This window comes from Mytilus californianus, unplaced genomic scaffold (assembly GCF_021869535.1).
Source record: "Mytilus californianus isolate M0D057914Y unplaced genomic scaffold, xbMytCali1.0.p SCAF_5, whole genome shotgun sequence".
Taxonomy (NCBI): domain Eukaryota; kingdom Metazoa; phylum Mollusca; class Bivalvia; order Mytilida; family Mytilidae; genus Mytilus; species Mytilus californianus.
The window spans coordinates 99,132,410-99,155,968 of record NW_026262701.1 but is presented as its reverse complement, the minus strand read 5'-3'; the positions used below and the strand labels follow the sequence as shown (position 1 = coordinate 99,155,968).

Below are 23,559 nucleotides of genomic sequence, written 5' to 3'. Positions count from 1 at the left end.
TGTTAAAAGTGAATAATGCTTTACACGGGTTAGGCCAAAAAAAATATATGTCTGTTTAAGGTTACATACTTTAAAAAAATAGGGTAGGTAGGTCGGTATTTCCATTTTATTTTATCTTTTCATTTTATTTTTTGTGACATGATTTTGAGTCATGCGGTTTCGTCTTGTCGTGGTCCAGGTTGATCATGGGCTGAGTTTACCCACATTTTTATTGATTGGATTATTTCCCTTGGTTATTGGTTGGAAAAAAAAGGGCGGCAAAGTGTTTATTTCATCACACGAGTCGCGAATTTCCTTAAAACAGCTATCATATTCACGATTGTGAACATTGGGATGTATCAGGCAATTGATTTACATTATTGGCAACACTAACTTCACTTTTGACACGAGTTCAGTTTATTTTTCACTTTAAGATGGAAATAAAATGACTTAGGGTTGGTCGGGTAACGGTAAACAGACATATATATTTTTTTTGGCCTTAGACAATTTTAAAAATGGCAAAATATGTTTGAGTGTCTACAAATTCAAGCTTGACAAGTATGCGGCAGTTTACAAAAAAAGTGTAATGACTGTCAGATACTACTCTTTTGGAATGAAATATTTGGCTGGATTTAAAAACTTATAAAGCAGTTGAAAACTCAAATGCTCAAAATTGGCAAAGGACCACAAATAGATTAAAACTCATATTTTTCTGAGCCATCACTGCTTCCACCATATTCTTCACTAAAGCAACATGCTTTGCTTTCAATAAAAATCAAATCACTTGCTAAGAACAACTTTCTCCAATATTTGTATATTAATTCTGTTAGTGTTATACTTACAGGGAAATAGAGATCGAGATGATCGAGATAATGGTGACAAAAGAGAAAACAAACACACCGATTATCCTGCTACAAAGAAAACAAATGCACAGTACGAACAGTACTACAAAGTAAGTACATATACTCATGCAGACAGACAAGAACTTATTGTTTCACAAGGGAAACAAATTCACAGTACGAACAATACTACAAAGTAAGTACATATACTCATGCAGACAGACAAGAACTTATTGTTTCACAAGGAAAACAAATTCACAGTACGAACAGTACTACAAAGTAAGTACATATACTCATGCAGACAAACAAGAACTTATTGTTTTACAAAGAAAACAAATTCACAGTACGAACAGTACTACAAAGTAAGTACATATACTCATGCAGACAGACAAGAACTTATTGTTTCACAAAGAAAACAAATTCACAGTACGAACAGTACTACAAAGTAAGCACATATACTCATGCAGACAGACAAGAACTTATTGTTTCACAAGGAAAACAAACGGTACTTCAAATAATATGAACATATTAAAGAAGAAATGGGATAAATTTCAACGTGACAGCAACCAAACAACACAAGTCAACTAAAGTACACATGTGATCAGCATACAATTTATGGTCTTTAAATACAAGACTAATGACCAAGCCACATGTATAAGCCAAGGATCACCACAGATTTTCAAGGGTGGATCTTTATAAAATTATTATTTTAACGGTTTAGAAATATATCTTTATTTTGTTACAAAAAGAAATCATTATTATTGTCTTTTTAAATTTTAATAATAAAGAATTGTTATCCAAACTTACAAATTTATTTTATATAACCTCAAAATAAAAAAAATTCTAATAAAATAAATAGTAGTGCTAGAAACCCAAGGATGGTGTTGAAAATTCAAGGGTAGAAAAACAAAGTACTACAAAGTAAGTACATATACTCATGCAGACAGTATGAACAGTACTACAAAGTAAGTACATATACTCATGCAGACAGTACAAACAGTACTACAAAGTAAGTACATATACTCATGCAGACAGACAAGAACTTATTGTTTCACAAGGAAAACAAATTCACAGTACGAACAGTACTACAAAGTAAGTACATATACTCATGCAGACAGTACGAACAGTACTACAAAGTAAGTACATATACTCATGCAGACAGTACGAACAGTACTACAAAGTAAGTACATATACTCATGCAGACAGTACGAACAGTACTACAAAGTAAGTACATATACTCATGCAGACAGGCAAGAACTTATTGTTTCACAAAGAAAACAAATTCACAGTACGAACAGTACTACAAAGTAAGTACATATACTCATGCAGACAGACAAGAACTTATTGTTTCACAAAGAAAACAAATTCACAGTACGAACAGTACTACAAAGTAAGCACATATACTCATGCAGACAGACAAGAACTTATTGTTTCACAAAGAAAACAAATTCACAGTACTAACAGTACTACAAAGTAAGTACATATACTCATGCAGACAGACAAGAACTTATTGTATCACAAGGAAAACAAACAGTACTTTAAATAATATGAACATATTAAAGAAGAAATGGGATAAATTTCAACGTGACAGCAACCAAACAACACAAGTCAACTAAAGTACACATGTGATCAGCATACAATTTATGGTCTTTAAATACAAGACTAATGACCAAGCCACATGTATAAGCCAAGGATCACCACAGATTTTCAAGGGTGGATCTTTATAAAATTATTATTTTAACGGTTTAGAAATATATCTTTATTTTGTTACAAAAAGAAATCATTATTATTGTCTTTTTAAATTTTAATAATAAAGAATTGTTATCCAAACTTACAAATTTATTTTATATAACCTCAAAATAAAAAAAATTCTAATAAAATAAATGGTAGTGCTAGAAACCCAAGGATGGTGTTGAAAATTCAAGGGTAGAAAAACAAAGTACTACAAAGTAAGTACATATACTCATGCAGACAGTATGAACAGTACTACAAAGTAAGTACATATACTCATGCAGACAGTATGAACAGTACTACAAAGTAAGTACATATACTCATGCAGACAGTACGAACAGTACTACAAAGTAAGTACATATACTCATGCAGACAGACAAGAACTTATTGTTTCACAAAGAAAACAAATTCACAGTACGAACAGTACTACAAAGTAAGTACATATACTCATGCAGACAGAAAAGAACTTATTGTTTCACAAAGAAAACAAATTCACAGTACGAACAGTACTACAAAGTAAGCACATATACTCATGCAGACAGTATGAACAGTACTACAAAGTAAGTACATATACTCATGCAGACAGACAAGAACTTATTGTTTCACAAAGAAAACAAATTCACAGTACGAACAGTACTACAAAGTAAGTACATATACTCATGCAGACAGACAAGAACTTATTGTATCACAAGGAAAACAAATTCACAGTACGAACAGTACTACAAAGTAAGTACATATACTCATGCAGACAGACAAGAACTTATTGTATCACAAGGAAAACAAATTCACAGTACGAACAGTACTACAAAGTAAGCACATATACTCATGCAGACAGACAAGAACTTATTGTTTCACAAGGAAAACAAACAGTACTTTAAATAATATGAACATATTAAAGAAGAAATGGGATAAATTTCAACGTGACAGCAACCAAACAACACAAGTCAACTAAAGTACACATGTGATCAGCATACAATTTATGGTCTTTAAATACAAGACTAATGACCAAGCCACATGTATAAGCCAAGGATCACCACAGATTTTCAAGGGTGGATCTTTATAAAATTATTATTTTAACGGTTTAGAAATATATCTTTATTTTGTTACAAAAAGAAATCATTAATTATTGTCTTTTTAAATTTTAATAATAAAGAATTGTTATCCAAACTTACAAATTTATTTTATATAACCTCAAAATAAAAAAAATTCTGATAAAATAAATAGTAGTGCTAGAAATCCAAGGATGGTGTTGAAAATTCAAGGGTAGAAAAAAACCATCCTTCAATAGCATGAGGTGATACCTGATTAGTACTTTGATTGACAAACACTAATACCACAAGTGCCATCCTGCCAAGAAGATACATTTGTAGTCTAAAGCCTGTCTCTGGTTGAGAGATTTTCTCGTTGAATACCTATTGGTGGCCTAGGCTGTTTTCTGCTCTTTGGTCGGGTTGTTGTCTCTTTGGCACATTCCTTGTTATCATTCTCTATTCTAGACAGTATGAATTTTATATCAAAGTACAAAATAGGCAGTGAATTGGGATAACAATACATACCATGTTACAGTTTAAAATCTTTTTAACAGTATGCAAAAGAGAAAATGAGTTTTGTATTATTTGACCGATTTATTTCTCTAGAAATTTGTACTCTACAAAATCACAAAAATGACAACGCAATGTGAAACTGTATTGACTCCCCTGATGAAAATTTGAACAATGAGTGATAAATTTGGTTTCATAAACATTGTTTAAAAATATAATGATAAAATATGTAAACATTTTCATATCTTGTTATAAATATTCTTATACAAATGTACCGGTAATGTTATATTGACACCCATTAAAACATTAAGGTTGACTTGTACTATTAAGATTTTTGACAAACTGAAGATTGAAAGCAGATAGAGTGATTCCTATATACCAGTACTCAAAAAATATAATTGCAGGAAGTATTTTGTTGTGGATACAATTTTTTTGAGTGTAGGAATAGAGTATAGGAAGTGAACTTAACGCTTTCCTAGGAATAACTATACTGATGGTAACATTTATATTGCAGGAACAGGGAATAATCAAGGAGGCAGAATGGGAGGCCTTCCTAGAATCAATGAAACAGCCTTTACCAACAACATTTAGGATCACAGGATTCAGAGGGTAGGTTTACCAAAAAGTAAAATAACAAAAATACTGAACTCCAAGGAAAATTCAAAACAGAAAGTCCCTTATCAAATGGCAAAATCAAAAGCTCAAACACATCAAAGGAATGGAAAACAACTGTCATATTCCTGACTTTGTACAGGTATTTCCTTATGTAGAAAATGGTGGATTAAACAACATTTAGGATCACAAATAAAATTGAGAATGGAAATGGGGAATGTGTCAAAGAGACAACCACCCGACCAAAGAGCAGATAACAGCCCAAGGCAACCAATGGGTCTTCAACACAGCGAGAAAATCCTGCACCCGAAGGCAGGCTTTTGCTGGCCCCTAAACAAAAATTTGTTCTAGTTCAGTGAAAATGGACATCACACTAAACTCTGAAACATATAAATGAAATAAAAGGATGTTTAACAATCATTTAGTAATCAAGAACACCTTTGAATTGTTGGCCATTGAAAATTTGCAAATTGGGCCAGATCTGACTACCTTTGTCTGTACAAACCTTATTTCTTATTCCTTGTTTATAGTATATTTGTCCCAGAATCCCATTATCAATGGAATGCCTCAAATAATCTTGTTGAAACATGCTTGTCTCAAGTGTTGGAGGTTGTGGGTTCAATCCCCAGTCAGATCAAACCAAAGACTTGAACATTTGTATTTGCTGCACCTCTGCTAAGTTAATGGAATTTAGAAGAAAGAGCAAAGACTGGTTGGATCAGAGTATTATTTGTAGGGGTAGGGTGAATTCACATGTCTTCCTATTGACTGTTTTTTCTCTTCAAGATTTCAGAAATCAAAAAGAAACTCCTTCAATTTTTTTATTTTTTTTTTCAAAGGGGGGGAAGTTCAATTTCGCAACAGCATAGTGTATTGCACAAAAGCAAAAAATTGAATATAAATTCAAATCATATAACCAATTCTAAGTTCTTTGACTACAGTTATTCTGTGTCAGAAACCTATTATGTGTCAAATATTGAATTACAATCCAAATTAAGACCTGTATCAAGCGCAAATATTGTGTCCATTTTTGCCCCAACTGTTCAGGATTGGACCTCTGCGGTTGTATCCAGCTGCGCTCGGCGATGTAATTTATTTAAAATAAAGTTTAAGATCTTGCGTATAACTTATTACTGATAGAAAGAGTATATATTTCTTTGGATTTTTTTTTATGTTGAATAACAATATCTTTTACCATATATTTTAAGATAATATTTATAATAAATGATAAAATTTATTTTAGTGAAGCACAAGAAATGTTGAAGATTATAAAGAATGAATACATTACTAAACTGGTGTCCAATGATGCTTGCCCTGTTCACAGTCTTCCTTGGTAAGTGTATACATTAGTAAACTGGTGTCCAATGATGATTGCTCTGTTCACAGTCTTCCATGGTAAGTGTATACATTACTAAACTGGTGTCCAATGATGCTTGCCCTGTTCACAGTCTTCCTTGGTAAGTGTATACATTAGTAAACTGGTGTCCAATGATGATTGCTCTGTTCACAGTCTTCCTTGGTAAGTGTATACATTAGTAAACTGGTGTCCAATGATGCTTGCCCTGTTCACAGTCTTCGTTGGTAAGTGTAGACATTAGTAAACAGACTAAAGGATTAGCAATACAAGATCAACAAAAAAGAGATTTTAGTCATGAATTATACTCTTGTCTACAATGTTGTAGAGTGGCTGTTGTTGAAGATGTACATAGATCTAGGTGAGCGACTAGGTCCTTGTGTTCAACAATAGTTGTCAAGTTCACAGTCTTTCGTGGTGAATGCATACACTACTCAGAAGTAGAATCAGCTAAAAATCACCCTTGATAAAGATTTTGATCAGTGAATGCTGATGACTGTAGGGGATTCACTCATAATAACTCTGTATATTCCCTAGGTATTATATGACATAGTTGTAAATCATAGTGTTATCTCCATCAGTAACCAGCAATCACCCTGATTCAAAATGATTCACTCAAGGCCAGGAAGAAGGACCTTTAAAGTGGTAAACTATTGCATTGTCTATTGAGAATTGTCCAGTGTATAGTTTCCCATTGTCTAGTGTATAGGTTTCTTAATAAGCCTTTGTATCAAATCCTGAATTTACTTTTCATAAATTATAATTGAATACTAGATATTTCCTTTCCTCAGAAGCAGCATTTTTATTCCCCTACTTATTTACAGTCATCATTAATATTTTGTATAAAAATGATCTTATCCACAAAACTTGTAATCAAAATCTGCCATGAAGAGCAATCAATTGTAACTCTTTATTGCCCCTGCTTATTCCATAATGTTTGGTTTATGTTATCATGGTCTTTTTAACTTTAAATAAACTTTTATTCCAACTTGAGAAATACCTATAAAGGCTTGAAATTTTGTTTGAAAATTTAACCTTGACATTCTTTTGCAAATTCTTCTGCTTCCTGAAGTTTGGAATGTTTTCATTAGTAAAGGTTTTAAAAGAGGAAACATATTTTGCACTAAACTCCTTCAATATTTGTAATGAATAACTAACATGGCTAAAAAAATTGAAATTTCAACTATTCTCCATTGCTGAAGAATCATATTGTGCAACCTAGCAATTTTTATACGACCGCAAATAAATTTTTGTGGTCGTATATTGGTATGACGTTGGCGTCGTCGTCGTCGTCCGGCGTCGTCGTCCGAATACGCATTAGTTTTCGCACTCTAACTTTAGTTAAAGTGAATGGATCTCTATGAAATTTTACCATAAGGTTCAATACAACAAAAGGAAGGTGGGGATTGATTTTGGGGGTTATGGTACCAACAGTTAAGGAATTAGGGGCCAAAAAGGGGCCAAAAATAAGCATTTTCTAGTTTCCAGACAATAACTGTGGAACGGTGTATGGATCTCTCTGAAATTATACTACAAGTTTCCATACCACAAAGGGATGGTTAGGATTTGCTTTGGGGGGTTATGGCTCAAACCGTTTAAGAATTAGGGGCAAAAAAGGGGGAAAAACAAGGTTGTCCTGGTTAATGGACAAATACTTTAGTACAAAACATAATTTAAAGCAGTGTAAGGGAGATAAATCAAATACATCATTGAAATTATCTCCCTTACACTGCTTTTAAATTATGTATAAAGTAATGGTTAATGAACAATTAAGATAATTTAAAACAGTGTAAGGGAGGTAATCCAAATACAACGTTTTGGTTACTTCCCTTACACTGCTTTTAAATTATGTTTAAAGAAATGCATATTTATAAAGGAAGACCAGTAGAAATATCTGCAAATGTTGCATCTTTTTTTTTTACAAAAAAATCCATATGAAAGATTTGACACTATATTTTAAATTCTATTATAAAATAGATTAAGTTAGCACTATGGTAAATTTAAATGGGTAATTATGGTTTCGGGGAAAAAAGGGGGGGGGGGGGGTAAAAGGAAATTGTGGGGGGTCAATTTTTTCTCATTTCAGATTTCAGAAATTAAAAAGAATTATTCTTCAAATATTATTTTTTTTTCAAATTTCAAATATTGAAAAATTTCAAGAAGTCATCTTTAATTGCACAGTATGGCGCATTAGATTTGTAAAATCTTTGACCACATTTATTTATTTGTTATGCCGAATCTAACCGTGTATTTAGATTTTTAATTTTGGATCCAGTTTTCAAATTGGTCTACATTAAGGTCCAAAGGGTCCAAAATTAAACTTTGTTTGATTTTAACAAAAATTGAATATATGGGGTTCTTGATATGCTGAATCTAAACATGTATTTAGATTTTTGATTTTTGGCCCAGTTTTCAAGTTGGTCCAAATTGGGGTCCAAAATTAAACTTTGTTTGATTTCAACAAAAATTGAATATATGGGGTTCTTTGATATGCTGAATCTAACCATGTATTTAGATTTTTTATTTGTGGACCCCGCTATCAAATTGGTTCATATTGAGGTCAAAAGGGTCCAAAATTAAACTTTGTTTGATTTCATCAAAAATTGAATTATTGGGGTTCTTTGATATGCCAAATCTAACCGTGTATTTAGATTTTTAATTTTGGGTCCTGTTTTTTAAATTGGTCTACATTAAGGTCCAAAGGGTCCAAAATTAAACTTAGTTTGATTTTAACAAAAATTGAATTCTTGGGGTTCTTTGATATGCTGAATCTAAACATGTGTTTAGATTTTTGATAATGGGCCCAGTTTTCAAGTTGGTCCAAATTGGGGTCCAAAATAAAACTTTGTTTGATTTCAACAAAAATTGAATATATGGGGTTCTTTGATATGCTGAATCTAAACATGTATTTAGATTTTAGATTTTTGGCCCAGTTTTCAAGTTGGTCCAAACTGGGGTCCAAAATTAAACTTTGTTTGATTTCAACAAAAATTGAATATATGGGGTTCTTTGATATGCTGAATCTAAACATGTATTTAGATTTTTTATTTGTGGGCCCCGCTATCAAATTGGTTCATATTGAGGTCAAAAGGGTCCAAAATTAAACTTTGTTTGATTTCATCAAAAATTGAATTATTGGGGTTCTTTGATATGCCAAATCAAACTTGTATTTAGATTTTTAATTTTGGGTCCCGTTTTTTAAATTGGTCTACATTAAGGTCCAAAGGGTCCAAAATTAAACTTAGTTTGATTTTAACAAAAATTGAATTTTTGGGGTTCTTTGATATGCTGAATCTAAACATGTGTTTAGATTTTTGATTATGGGCCCAGTTTTCAAGTTGGTCCAAGTTGGGGTCCAAAATTAAACTTTGTTTGATTTCAACAAAAATTGAATATATGGGGTTCTTTGATATGCTGAATCTAAACATGTATTTAGATTTTAGATTTTTGGCCCAGTTTTCAAGTTGGTCCAAATTGGGGTCCAAAATTAAAGTTTGTTTGATTTCAACAAAAATTGAATATATGGGGTTCTTTAATTTGATATGCTGAATCTTACCATGTATTTAGATTTTTTATTTGTGGGCCCGCTATCAAATTGGTTCATATTGAGGTCAAAAGGGTCCAAAATTAAACTTTGTTTGATTTCATCAAAAATTGAATTATTGGGGTTCTTTGATATGCCAAATCTAACCGTGTTTTTAGATTTTTAATTTTGGGTCCCGTTTTTTAAATTGGTCTACATAAAGGTCCAAAGGGTCCAAAATTAAACTTAGTTTGATTTTAACAAAAATTGAATTCTTGGGGTACTTTGATATGCTGAATCTAAACTTGTGTTTAGATTTTTGATTATGGGACCAGTTTTCAAGTTTGTCCAAGTTGGGGTCTAAAATTAAACTTTGTTTGATTTCAACAAAAATTGAATATATGGGGTTCTTTGATATGCTGAATCTAACCATGTATTTTGATTTTGGACATTGGACCATAATAGGTAAATTAAAAAAATTGAAGTTCTTAGACCACATTCTTTCTGTGTCAGAAACCTATGCTGTGTCAAATATTTAATCACAATCCAAATTCAGAGCTGTATCAAGCTTGAATGTTGTGTCCATACTTGCCCCAACTGTTCAGGGTGCGACCTCTGCGGTCGTATCAAGCTGCGCCAAGCGAAGCATTTTATTTACTTATATTTTAGGTATCAAAGCAATTTTGACTTATATTTTAGGTATCCAAATGAACTAGGTTGGCAGATAGATTTATCAAGGAGAGAAATCAGACACCAACAAGATTTACAGACACTAAAAGAATTTCTTCTGAATGAAACAGAAAGTGTAAGTATAAAAAAAAGGCCAAGAGTTATTTGAAAGTATTTACAGACAGAAATTATATTTTTAAGATCTAACCTGGTATGAAAACATATATAAATTACTAATTCTGACCGTACATGTCAATTACTGCCAGAAAAATGTACTGATTAAATATAACAGAGACTTCATACTATCATTTAATTTATCACAAGGTGTTAAAAAAAATTTGAAATATGACCTAACCATAAACCATCAAAGTGTTGCAACATTAAGGAACATGTTATTTGATCAAAATCAAGTTGATGAGTACTGAAAGGCTCAGAAAATCTTAATTTGCTAACTTAATGTAGTTGAAAGAAAAGCAACACATTAAGAATGTTACAATAACCCAGGTCACCAATATCAGCCAAAGAACACACACACAAACCCAAAATCTCAATTCTACCAAATATTAAGCAAACAACAATCAATCAACTAAAGTATGTTTTACATGCTGTTTTAAGGAAAGATACCAATATCAGCCAAAGTTCAGTATTATTAAAAGGTGGATTTTGCCATGTTTGTTGCTCTTAGTAAATTAGCTCTACATGTATTTCAGCAGAGTTATATTCCTTGCTAATTTCATCATTACTTATACAGATCAACTTTATTATGTGTGTTTTATAGGGTAATATAAGTAGACAAGAAGCTGTTTCAATGATACCACCACTAGTGTTAGATGTCAAACCCCACCACAAGGTTGGTATTCTAAAACTACATTTGTATTCTGTAAATTCAGAAATTATTGCTTGCACTTATTATGGCGATTTTTGAAGACTGGACAAAAATGCAAGATCAATTATTGCAATTTCAGGAAAATCTGCATTAAGATATATCTATCAGATATCAGAATGGGAGCTCTTATTATTGCGATACTCACCTAGTCGCATTAGTCACATTAATAAAAACCTCAGAATAATTTTAGAATTTACATTATTTGTCAGTCCTGATTTTGAAATTATGACTGTTCTTCCGTGAAGTCTTCAGATGTTATTATGGTTATTATACAAATACTTATACAAAGGGCTGTGTCCTTTCACAATACCAATTGGTGTAAAAAAAAACTTCAAGTTACAGATTAAATTTATTCTTATCAACTGATGAAAATTATAGCCCATTACTTTAGTGAAAGGTTGTTAGTATGATGCAAGTGCAGTGTAATAAAAATATTCTAGCCATCCAATCCAGTGATTGACTTCTATTTGAATTAGAAGATTGGAACAACTGAACACCAAGTTATCAGAAACACTAGTTTGAAAAAAAGGTGTGACTTGAAAATGTTTTGTTCTTATTCTGTATCAGATTATTATAGATTATCTATGGTTTTGAAAGTGAAATGATGTTCATTCCTTAAATGAGGTGTATCCAAGAAACTTTGTGAGGTTAAAAACAATAGATAATCTGTTTATTGCTATTTTCCTAGGCAACACCAATGATGTTGGCTTATAAAGTTATTGTGTTCTCTCTCGACTTGACCAAGAATAACAATTCTCAGGTGAGATGCTTCAGATGGAAAATTATCACATGAAAAGGTCAAAGCTAAATTTAAAATGATAGCGAAATAAATAAATTTTGCATGCTGTACTATTTTTCTTGTAGATTTTAGACATGTGTGCTGCACCAGGGTCTAAGACTGCCCAGCTGATAGAATTATTACATGCTGATGGAGAGAATGTTCCAGGTCAGTATGGTTTACCTACAAAATAAGCTAATAAAAGCAAAAAATTTCATTCAAAAGGTAAAAAAAAAAAAATTAAAATCAAAGAATGAAACATAGATGATGTCCACTATGAGTTATGGTTAGCAGCCCTGACCTTCATCCAATAGAGTAATCATTACTTAGTAGGAAAGTTAAACAGCAATAAAACGTGAAACATCATGTAAGGGACCAGTTGTTACAACACTTTGCAGAAATGATATATTTGTCATCAGTTTCTAAAATTATGCTTGATAAACTCTTAAAAGTAGCTGCCATTCTGACTGAAACTGACGAAATTAGAAAAAAATATTAAAAAAAGGCCAAATACTGCCAATTTTTTTTTTTTTAATTATATGACTATAATACTGCCACAACCACAATCAATCATGGCTGCCACTGTTACTTAAAATAGAAAATGTGACACATACTTAAACCTGTAAAGGGGAAATGGCTACTAAACTTCGAGACAAAGTACATTTGTTAACCTTTTATATATCTTTATATAAAAAAAGTATTGTTGACAAACCAAAGCATCACCAAACATGATCGATACTGTAAATTCAGAAATTATTGCGTGCATTTATTATTGCGATTTTGTCATTTTAGACTAAAATGCGATTTTAATTTTTGCGATATTGAGAAAAATCCTGTTTAATTCATATAAAAAAAATGCGAGTTTAAATTATTGCGATTATAACTCTGTCACATTTTTCGCAATAATTTCTGAATTAACAGTAGTGATGAATGTTCTTTCTGTATTTTGAGAAAGCAAACAAATTGCTACCTGTATGTGCAAGAAAGCAGTAAACCACACCAGTCTATTAAAAAATCTGGCAAATCATTCCTTACATAATCAATTTTGAAGAATTAACAGCGAAGGCTTACCCCAACTTCAATATCCTGAAATTAAAGGATGCTAGGGTAGTCTTCAGGACTTTTATACTGTAAATTCAGAAATTATTGTGAGGTTTTTATTAATGCAAATAGTACAACTTGGTGAGTATTGACATAATAAGATCTTGCATTCTGATATCCAATTCATATAACTGTATGTAGATTTTCCTGAAATCACAATAATTAATCTTGCATTTTTGTCCTTTTTGAAAAATTGCAATAATAAATATTTTCTGAATTTACAGTATCAAATGTTGATGCTATACAGTCTTTACTTTATTGTATAAACAATTTATTTCAATTAAATTCACAGAAGGATATGTCATTGCAAATGACGTGGATAATAAGAGATGTTATCTGATGGTTCATCAGGTTAAAAGGTTACAGAGTCCTTGCTGTGCAATAGTTAATCATGATGCTACAACTCTACCAAATATAAGAATTGGGGTAAGTTGAAGATGAAAGTTCAAAAGGTCAGTAACTTCATTATCTTTGTATGTAATGACAATTAAGTAGTAATCAGATCATGTCTATGAAGAACTTACTCCACATACTGACCAAAGTTCAGTGTCATGATAAAAAAAAATGTTTCAATTTCTCTCAGTTTCACATGGTCAATATTTTTATTGGAAATATTTTGCAATTCTCCTCACAAAGATTTTATAATAATTAAAAGTTGGGAGAGGTTTGTTCTTGTGTATTCATGTCTATGACATCTTGTTGGGAATATGGAGGTTTCCAGTAATGTCATTTTTTACAAAACTTGTGTGGGTTGGTGGTCTACTGGTTAAGACCTATGGCTACAGTGCTGAAGGTCCCGATTTTGATCCTGACTAGGGGGCTGGATATTTCAGTACATTAGAAGGGTAATTTTCACCATCCCACACACATCTCTGGTACCCAAACCGGAGTTTAAGCTAGAATGGGTACTTCGAGGGTCTCAGTTGTTCGAAGTGGCCCCTGACTTTGACCAGTAGCTCAATCTTCAGATATCTCTTCAGTTTGTCTGTTCCTGCTGAGTTGCCCAGTGGTTCTGTCTGAGTACTTCAGCTTCCTCCACTATAATAACAGACCTTTGGTGTCCTAGCACTCCCATGTTGTTTGGTTGGAAATTTGTCTTTGGTGGTGTGATGTACACAAGTTAGTGACACATCTCCATTAATCCTGTTAAGGAGTGTACATGGATACCACTGAACCCTCACAGCTTTTGAGGGGAGCTCCGAATGACGGCGGTATCAACCAGTACATACATACTCATGGAGAGAGTTTTAAGCCTGTTGAGTGTCTAAATGAAAAGTCAAGGCCTCTAAAAAAATTTTGTTGAGAGGAAATGAATCTCTTTGTTGTACCCTAATAATTATATTTACAGGATGGTATAAAAGATTTTGTCCAGTATGACAGAGTTTTGTGTGATGTTCCTTGTAGGTATGTCTTATTACACAATATAGGCCTGGATACTTACTGTGAACAAACTTATATTTTGTGGATACTTTCTTTCGTATTCAGCCCTTTCTAGCTGATTCTGGGTCGATTTATTTATCTTTGATATTTTCAAACTTTTTCATTTTAAAGAAGATCCCAGTTTGACATATTCCCCTTATTTATCTACAGCCAAAATTTGTGTGAATAAATTGCTAATGAAAATAAGTTGGTTTACAGAATTTCACTGTTTTTTGTGACAAGAAAATTTATGTTTCTGAGCTAATTTCAAGTTCCAGTGGAAAAAAAGAACATATTAAAAGCCCTTTCACATGAATACTTGTCCAAATTTCAGCAAAGATAGATTTTCACATTATCATTGGAAAATCCCTGATAACAAATAAAGAATAAATGCTTCACTATTTTTTAAGGTCATCAACTATAATACAAAGTGTACTTGGTGCAGCTAGATAAACACAACCCTTGGCATTGCTAGGTGTCATATTAAGTATAGTGCTCTTTCATATTCATTTAAGAATCGAATGCTTCTTTTTGTAAATTCATTGGGTTGTAAAAGCGTTGACCGAAGTACATTTTGTATGAAGCGCAGAAGCGCTTCATTCTAAAAATGTACACACAGTCAACGCTTTTACAACCCTATGAAATTACGAAAAGAAGCATTCAATACTTATAATTACATTTTTTCACTATGATCATGAAAACACGATTACTATCAAGTTTTTCTTTTATTTACCTGTGCACTTTATTGTGGAAACGTGTGTCATCATGTATGTTTCAATTCATGCAATTCATTTTGAAATGAAGAATGACGCGAGATTGCTGTTAGCCAATCAAAATAACGTATAATAATGAAACATACATCTAATGTAATTATTAATAAATGAAATAATTGTTTGACAGTCAAGGGTCTTACTTAAATAAGTTATTAGAGAAAAATAACATACATGTGTTATTACAGATACTTTCATGAGTTGTCTGCTCTTTATTTCTTAATCTGTAGTAACATATGTTTGTTATTAGTTAATATATCAAAATATATTTTTATTTTTTGTGGGCTCTTGGGATTTCTTGAAACTTTGCGCAGAAACTTAATGCGTAACCTTGATAATTAATTTTCCAATTCAATTAATACATTTTTGATCAACCATGGTAAATCAATGAGACAAGGCTTTTAAGGGATACACTAAGCTGTAATAACAAGGCTTAGTTATTACAGGCTAGTAACTTCTAAAATGAGACACTTGGGAATTACTGGGAAGCTTGCTCAGAACCTCATTACATGCTCTGATCATTATTTCTTACAATGAATTAAAATACATTGTGATATATATCTGAGAAATGGCTTTGCAGAGATGTAGAAAAGCTGTAATAGCACCCTTTAGTTATTACAGGCATATATTTTCTGTAATAACGTAGGTGTACTAAACATGATTGGCAAATTATAAACTGTTATATCTTTCTAAAGTTTAGTATACATAAAGACAATAATAATACCAGTAGAACTTGTATACAATTTAACAAAGTAAAGGATGTATATTGCCTCTTTGAAACATGTAAGATACATATGTTATCACAGTTTTTTGATATTTTAGCCCACAATAACGACATGTATGTTATTTTTCTCTAATAACTTATTTAAGTTAGACCCTTGACTGTTTGAAGAAACAGTGCAGAAGTACTCATCCTTTCATTGATCTATTTTAATATATTTATTACAGTGGTGATGGGACCCTAAGGAAAAATGTGGATATTTGGAATAAATGGAATACAAATATTGGACCAAACCTTCATAAGTAAGTAATGGACTTCCGAAGACTAGACTAAAACTTCAAAAGTGAATAATGGAAGGTATAATATAAAACAAAACCTTTAAACTTAAGTATATCACCAAGCAAAATTGACTTTATAAACCCTCATAAGCATGGAATGGACATCTAAGCATTTGATCAGAATCTTACAAGTAAATACTGGACGACTAAACATAGAACAAAACCTGTACAGGCAAGAAGCAGAGTGCTTAGCATTTGATCAGGGCTTCACAAGTAAGTACTGGACCACATAACACATAAACCAAAACGTTCATTAGGAGGGAATGGACCATTAAGAATTTGATCAGAACCGTATAAGTATATATTGGTCTGCTAAAGATGAGCTGAAACTTTCTGAGGTGAGGATATTATGCGATGTTTTGCCTTACCACATCATTAATGCCACCGTTTTCATTGATATATCGAAGTGTTGGCAAAATCATTTTTGGGGGGCAAAGCTTAATTTTGTAAAAAACAAATGTTAATTTAGATTGAATAGTATGTCTGAATGCAATATCATTTGTTGCAAAATGGAAGAGACTCTACTCTCTGCATGGAATCTTTCAAGCTCAAAACTAATGTGGGAACATAATTTAGTCCCAAGTGGTAGTTATTATATCACAAAAGAAATTGCTATGGGAGGCAGATCCTCAAGTCACAAACACTGAAGAAAAATCATTTGAAAAGTGTTGTCAAATTTTAAATACTGACAGTCCTCATTTGATGTTGCATGATTGTCACATGACAGTCCTCATTTGATGTTGCATGATTGTCACATGACAGTCCTCATTTGATGTTGCATGATTGTCACATGACAGTCCTCATTTGATGTTGCATGATTGTCACATGACAGTTCTAAAAAGTTGAAATATGAGCCCTGACATTCTTTTTATTTTAAAGGATACAGATGAAGATTTTGAAGCGAGGTCTAGAGTTGTTAGCTGTAGGAGGTAGACTAGTTTACTCTACTTGTTCACTGAACCCTGTAGAAAATGAAGCAGTAATAGCCAGCATGATGGAGAAGTGTAAAGGTACTGTTGATCAAGCTTTTCATTAGTCCCTCCTTACTTATTTGCTGAACCATATAGATGATGAAGATGTCATGGCTAGTATGATGAAGAGATTCAGAAGTTGAATTTTTTCCCTTGTGCATGGTTGCCTTTATATTTCTCCCAAATAAAATAAATAAATTTTGACCAAGTTGAAGATAAAGCAATTTCAGTTTATCAGTAGAACGTATAGCCTGACATTTACTAGGCTATTTTATTCTGAGAATATAGTTACTGTAAACCAATAGTTGTTTGCCAGTCATATATTTATGGGTCATGCTCTAGTGACTTAATGAATTAATATATAAGAACTGGGATTCAATATTTTCATAGAAGAAGTATTCATCATCAATATGGTACAATGTTGCATTAGCATCTTAGCACTTCAGTTTTTAGAAGAATACCAGGCTCAACCCTCATTCATGCTTCAATGATTGATTTTTTTTTATTGTTAAAAACATAGTTAAACTAAGCCAATGATATCTGGTAAGCCATGACATTAGAAAGTGAATATTTGAGTTTGAAGAAAATATGAAAATTAAAGTAATTATTTTGTAATTTTAGGTTGTATAGAACTGATTGATGTCAGTAGTGAACTCCCAAACTTAAAGTACAACAATGGTTTATCATCTTGGAAGGTATGTGTGTGGAAAAACTGATTTTGTCTTTGATTTTTTTTGCTGTCATGTAATCTTATTGTTAATCTTCTATAAATTGCTACAAAAATATTGATTGTTGTCCCCCACGCGCAAAGCCTTGTGGGGGACAAAGAAATACCAGGCATCCATCCGTTCATCTGTCAGGTCTTGTAAGGGCTCTCATATGTACAATTCTTGACGGATATATATCAAACTTATATCAGAGGTTTATTATATCAGCAATGCCTTGACCGAAAATCATTGCTGATCAAATACTTAAAAAGAGTTATGACCCTTGGAAAAAGTAATTGTTGTATGGAAAATTACATTGTAAGGACTTTCACTCTTAAATTTTTTATGGATATTTAAAAAAGTTTTAATTTTTTGTTTAGTTATCGACCTTGAACAGATAAACAATGCTGGGGGACATTGGAACTTTTGTTCTTTTCTTATTTCTAAGATTCCTGAAGTAAATTCTTGAATTTTATAGAAGACTGAGGATTAAGTGATGTAGAAAAGTTTATTTTCTTGACAGTTAACTGAAAGTAATTTACAAACTTAAGAATATTTTCACAGATATTTAGTAAGAAGATGGAACACATAACTACTTTAGAAGAAGCTAGAAGTAAAGGATATTCTCATTTTGAAGCTTCCATGTTTCCTCCTGACAATGCAAAAGATTTCAACTTAGAAAGTTGGTATGTAATTATCTCATTTACTTCATAAGGTTATGATCAGATTGTTGATCATTAAATAGCTTGTTCTGGTGGACTAGTCCCATAGAAACTCATTCCTAATTTGCCTTGGTGCAAAATAGAGATTAGGATTGATTGTCAGAAATTTGGTAAGAATTACTTTTGAATGAAGGGACAAAAGGAGAAAGAAATGGCGGAGACCATTTACCTTACATTTAAATTGTCATTTACATAATTGTAGATTTAAATAATCCTAGAAAGAGGATATATTAAAAAATTTCCAGTTGTTTACAGTTGAAATAATAAAGCTTGCAAATAAGAGTTTAAATGCCTTGCTTGCAAACTTTGTTCGGTTATTTGCTCAGACATTGTAATTAAGATTGACACCTAAATTCAATGGGTAGGCGGAGTAACAGTCTGTTCACTATAGCTCACTATGCAAATCATTGGCCTACCCATTTAATTTAGGTGTCAGTCTTAATTACAATGTCTGAGCAAATAACCAAACAAAGTTTGCAAGCAAGGCATTTAAACTCTTGATTTGTATGCTTTGTTATTTCAACTGTAAAAGCTCACAATTTCATGTGGATTAGCATTTGAATTCATTTTCAATAAGGTTCAATGTAGTTGATCAGGTTTCTTGACTGTTCTACATTTACTTGATTGCCTTGATGCATCATATTTATGTTCCACAAAATGGTATCCTTTTCAGATATTTTTATTACAGAAGGGACCAGTTGTGCTGTGTCTTCAGACCCAACTGTCTACATTATCCTTCTCATAATGTATGAAATTATTGCCACTGGTCATTAAGCAAACACCAATCAATCATTTCTAACCCATAATGAAACTTTTTGTCTCACCTTGACGGAGTCAAAAAGCGAGACATAGGTATGCTGTTTTTGGCGGCAGCAGTGGCATCAACAATGTATTAGTTTGTGATTAGGTCTAGTTCATGGTGAACCACTAGTGGTAGGTCAATGATATTTGGTATGCAGTTGTATTAGCATTGGCACATCTCATTTCCATGGAGATTATTTGGACCTGCCCCCTCAGTCATGGTCTATTGACTTTGAAAATTTTGCTTAGTTTACATGTATTAGTTTGTGATTAGGTCAGTTTATGGGGAACCACTAGTGGTAGGTCAATGATATTTGGTATGCAGTTATATAAGCATTGGCACATCTTATTTCTATGGAGACAATTCAGCCCTGCCCCCTTAGTCATGGTCTATTGACTTTGAAAATTTTGGTAAGTGTACATGTATTAGTTTGTGATTAGGTCAGTTTAAGGGGAACCATTAGTGGAAGGCCAATGTTAATTGGTATGCAGTTGTATAAGCATTAGCAAATCTCATTTCCATGGAGAATATTTGGCCCCTCCCCCTCAGCCATGGTCTATTGACTTTGAAACTTTTACTTAGTTTACATGTATTAGTTTGTGATAAGATCAGTTTAAGTTAAACCACTAATGTTAAGTCAATGTTATATTGCATGCAAATGTATTGGCATTTGCAAGTTTTGTTTCCATGGGGATTATATAGCCCCACCCCCTCATCATGGTTCATTGACTTTGAAACTTTTACATACTGTAAATTCAGAAATTATTGCGTGCATTTATTATTGCGATTTTTGGAGAATGGACAAAAATGTGAGATTAATTATTGCAATTTCAGGAAAATCTGCATACAAATATATGTATCAAAAATCAAAATGCGAGTTCTTATTATTGCGATACTCACACAGTCGCATTATTCGCATTAATAAAAACCTCGCAATAATTTCTGAATTTACAGTAGTTTACAAGTTAACTAGAAAAAACCCACGAGGGCGCAGCTTGAAGACTACTTGAAATATTTATGGTGATACACAGCTTGGGTTCGTGTTTCTCAAACTGTTTTTATGCACTGATGCATTATGTGGATAGTTTTTATTAGTTTGTCAGTTCTTCTTCCATAGGAGTTTGAATGTCCAATTAGTAGCTTCTGTCTCGGTGTTGCACAGGTGCTCCTAGAACAGATTGTTTGGACCTGTACCTTCAGTCATTGTTCATTGACTTTGAATATTTGCATAACTTACATGTTAAAGTATTGCTATTTTAATTTCAACATTTGCATTATCAAAATTACAAAAAGGCGAGACATATCTCTGTGTTAACAGTTTATTTAATGTACATGTATAAGTCAATTTTACAGGAAACCAACAACAACAAGAAGAAAGTAAAAGACATTTATGTATATTTTCAGTATTAGAGTTTTACCCCATCAACAAAATACTGGTGGATTCTTTATAGTGGCTATACAGAAAACTGCAACATTACCATGGATGAGGCCAGTACAACCAGTCCAAGAGGTCAAAAAGGAGGAAAATGTTGATCTTGAACAAAAGAATGGAGCAGGGGACCAGAGTAAAGAAGAATCAGTACCAGTAGAAGCTGTGGTAAAGGAACAAGCTAATAAAGATGAGACAAAAGAAACTACAGACATTAAAACCACTGGTAAAAGACAAGGGGATGCACTAGCAGAGTGAGATACTAAATATTTACCAAACTTAATTTTTCAATTATTCTCAAAATCCTTGTAAAAACTATGTACTAAAATTATTATGAATCATAATTTGTTAATGAATTAGACACATATTAGGTATTACATTTGTGCTTATATCACATTTCAATGTAATTCAAAAATTATTTTCAGATTAAAAGTAAGTTTTTTCTACACTCACAAAAATAAAAGAATTTGATATTGTGAGTGCAATAATATTTAAAGGGAGATAAATCAATTGTTTTATCATTTTAAAAAGACATTATTTATTCATATTTCAGACCGCCTCCTACAAAACACAAAAAGATGCATGGTTACAAAGAAGATCCATTCTTGTTTTTAGATGCTAATGATCCCTTGTGGGATCCTATACAGTAAGTACCGTAGATACTCGCTTAATAGTCGATCCTACTGTAAGTCGGGGGCCCTTTTCAGCTCCAAATTCTAAGGATTTAGTCTTGACCCTCGTATAAGTCGGACAAAATTTGGGCATTTTTTTTTCAGCTGACAGTAACTGAACGCCGGTAAAACCAATGCAAATCCAGGAATAATATTCATTTCTGCATTAATGTTTGTTTGGTTTGAATTTAGTTGATGCTCATCATGATAATTTATATTGCTGTTAATAATAAAGATGTATTCATTTCTCTTGTTTTGTTCACTGTTCAAATGTTAGATTAGCCATGTGTTGTTTACATAATGCATCAATGATTTTGTAGGGTATGACTAATAACCTATTGTTTGAGAAAAGCGAATATAAACCAATATGAACCTGAAAAATTTAAAGTCAATCAACACTTGATGAAAATATTTTTCACAGCATACATAACTTGGTGTTAAATGAGCATGTACACTTCATAATTCTAATTATATTGTGATGATTAAAGGATTAAAAAAATTAAGTGAAGCTAATCAATATATTAAAATAACTAACTCCAACTCATTAGTGTCATCTGTTTACCTATCACTGATAGTTTTCACACCTTTAGTAAATACAACTCTTTGTCTCTTAATTGGGGTTATCAATGGATTATATTGGCTTGTCAATCAATTTTGTAATTTTTGTTTACCTGAGACACTTTAATGAATAATATTTTGATTTTGGGAATGAATCTTAAAATTATTTTTTGATTATTATATGATTTATAAGCATTAAATTGATATCATGATATCACAATAATGACACAATAACTCCACTGAAAACATCCTTTCACATATTTGGTACATTGTTATCTCCTTTTCATTTTTGGTTCTTGGCTCTTCTTTTGGGTTTATAGGAAAACCATGTGACCATGAAAATCAATACACAAACCGGAAACAGTAGAATTTCAACACGAATTTGCAGAAAATGTTTACCAAAGAACAAATAAAACACAAAGACAGTATTGTAGTCATTTATTTTCAACAAAAACTTTTTATTTATTGATTTATGTAGGTTTGGCAATCAAAAACGTAGTTTTGACCAGGAAATTCACTCCTGACCACTTTTCTCAAGCTTGGATTTTTCCTCTGGTCGCTAGATCTCGTCTATTAGTCGGTCCCCCTCTCTAGATTATGAATTTTACTCCCAATTTTCCGACTAATAAGCGAGTAGGAACGGTAACAGTACAGTATGCAAATTCTGGAGAGAAAAATTTTTTATGAAATAACTGCTGAAAAATCGCAATCAATACTACCATTGATTGCTTGGCAACAATAACTACCAACATATAGCCAATTAAAGGACATTTTCTATGAAGATATTATTAAACATGTTGATTTGGTAGTAGATTTGATGAGATAAACTCATCGTAACACACCCAAGCACACACATATAAAACTGGAACAATCTTTACATAAAACAATAAAAATTGTTGGTTCTCACTTTGAACTTGTTTCTGATCTTATAAGGATTTTTTTCCTTGGGTGTCCTGTTATCAAAGAATGTTCTTCATATCTGCCATTGCAATTAAATAACTTGCTCACTCAACTACTTCTAATCACTTAATCTTGTTCTATATTACAGGAAGTTCTATGGAATACGACCTGATTTCCCAATAGAACAGGTGATGTACAGAGCCGAAACAGGACATAAACGTACAATATATTTTGTGTCCTCCCAGTTACGTAATATTGTACGCAGGAATACTGACAGGATAAGGGTAGGTATCAATATCATGTCTTAAATTTTACTTTTTTTTCTGTAAAGTTAAGAATCTGATATCTTTGTTTTATATGTAAGAAGTGATTCTCAATTCAATTAATTATAAAAAAATAGTGGATTACAATATTTTGTAAAGCATCTTTTGGAAAAATAATGTTTTGTGATATTTTGATTAAGCATCATTTAAATATGAAAAAAACATATACAAAACATTCTTAAAGGCATAACAATGTTTTTCTCTGTGTATGTAGT

The 23,559-nt window shown here is 32.1% G+C and overlaps 1 protein-coding gene across 2 annotated transcripts in view; it reads left to right on the top strand.

The window, feature by feature from the left end:
* The window catches only part of LOC127700392 (RNA cytosine C(5)-methyltransferase NSUN2-like), a 31,446-nt gene that overhangs the window by 1,654 nt on the left and 6,233 nt on the right, over positions 1-23,559 (top strand). Inside the window, exons 2-16 of one of the 2 annotated variants that reach the window (XM_052203837.1) lie at positions 824-931; positions 4,605-4,699; positions 5,946-6,035; positions 10,279-10,384; positions 11,027-11,098; positions 11,999-12,080; positions 13,306-13,439; positions 14,362-14,417; positions 16,151-16,225; positions 17,141-17,271; positions 17,854-17,927; positions 18,504-18,625; positions 20,868-21,146; positions 21,446-21,538; positions 23,170-23,305. In XM_052203837.1, coding sequence (XP_052059797.1) covers positions 824-931; positions 4,605-4,699; positions 5,946-6,035; positions 10,279-10,384; positions 11,027-11,098; positions 11,999-12,080; positions 13,306-13,439; positions 14,362-14,417; positions 16,151-16,225; positions 17,141-17,271; positions 17,854-17,927; positions 18,504-18,625; positions 20,868-21,146; positions 21,446-21,538; positions 23,170-23,305 — 1,653 coding nt within the window. Of the gene's footprint in view, positions 1-823; positions 932-2,271; positions 2,292-4,604; positions 4,700-5,945; positions 6,036-10,278; positions 10,385-11,026; positions 11,099-11,998; positions 12,081-13,305; positions 13,440-14,361; positions 14,418-16,150; positions 16,226-17,140; positions 17,272-17,853; positions 17,928-18,503; positions 18,626-20,867; positions 21,147-21,445; positions 21,539-23,169; positions 23,306-23,559 lie in introns of those variants that run through there. The other variant, XM_052203838.1, reaches the window with a different exon arrangement.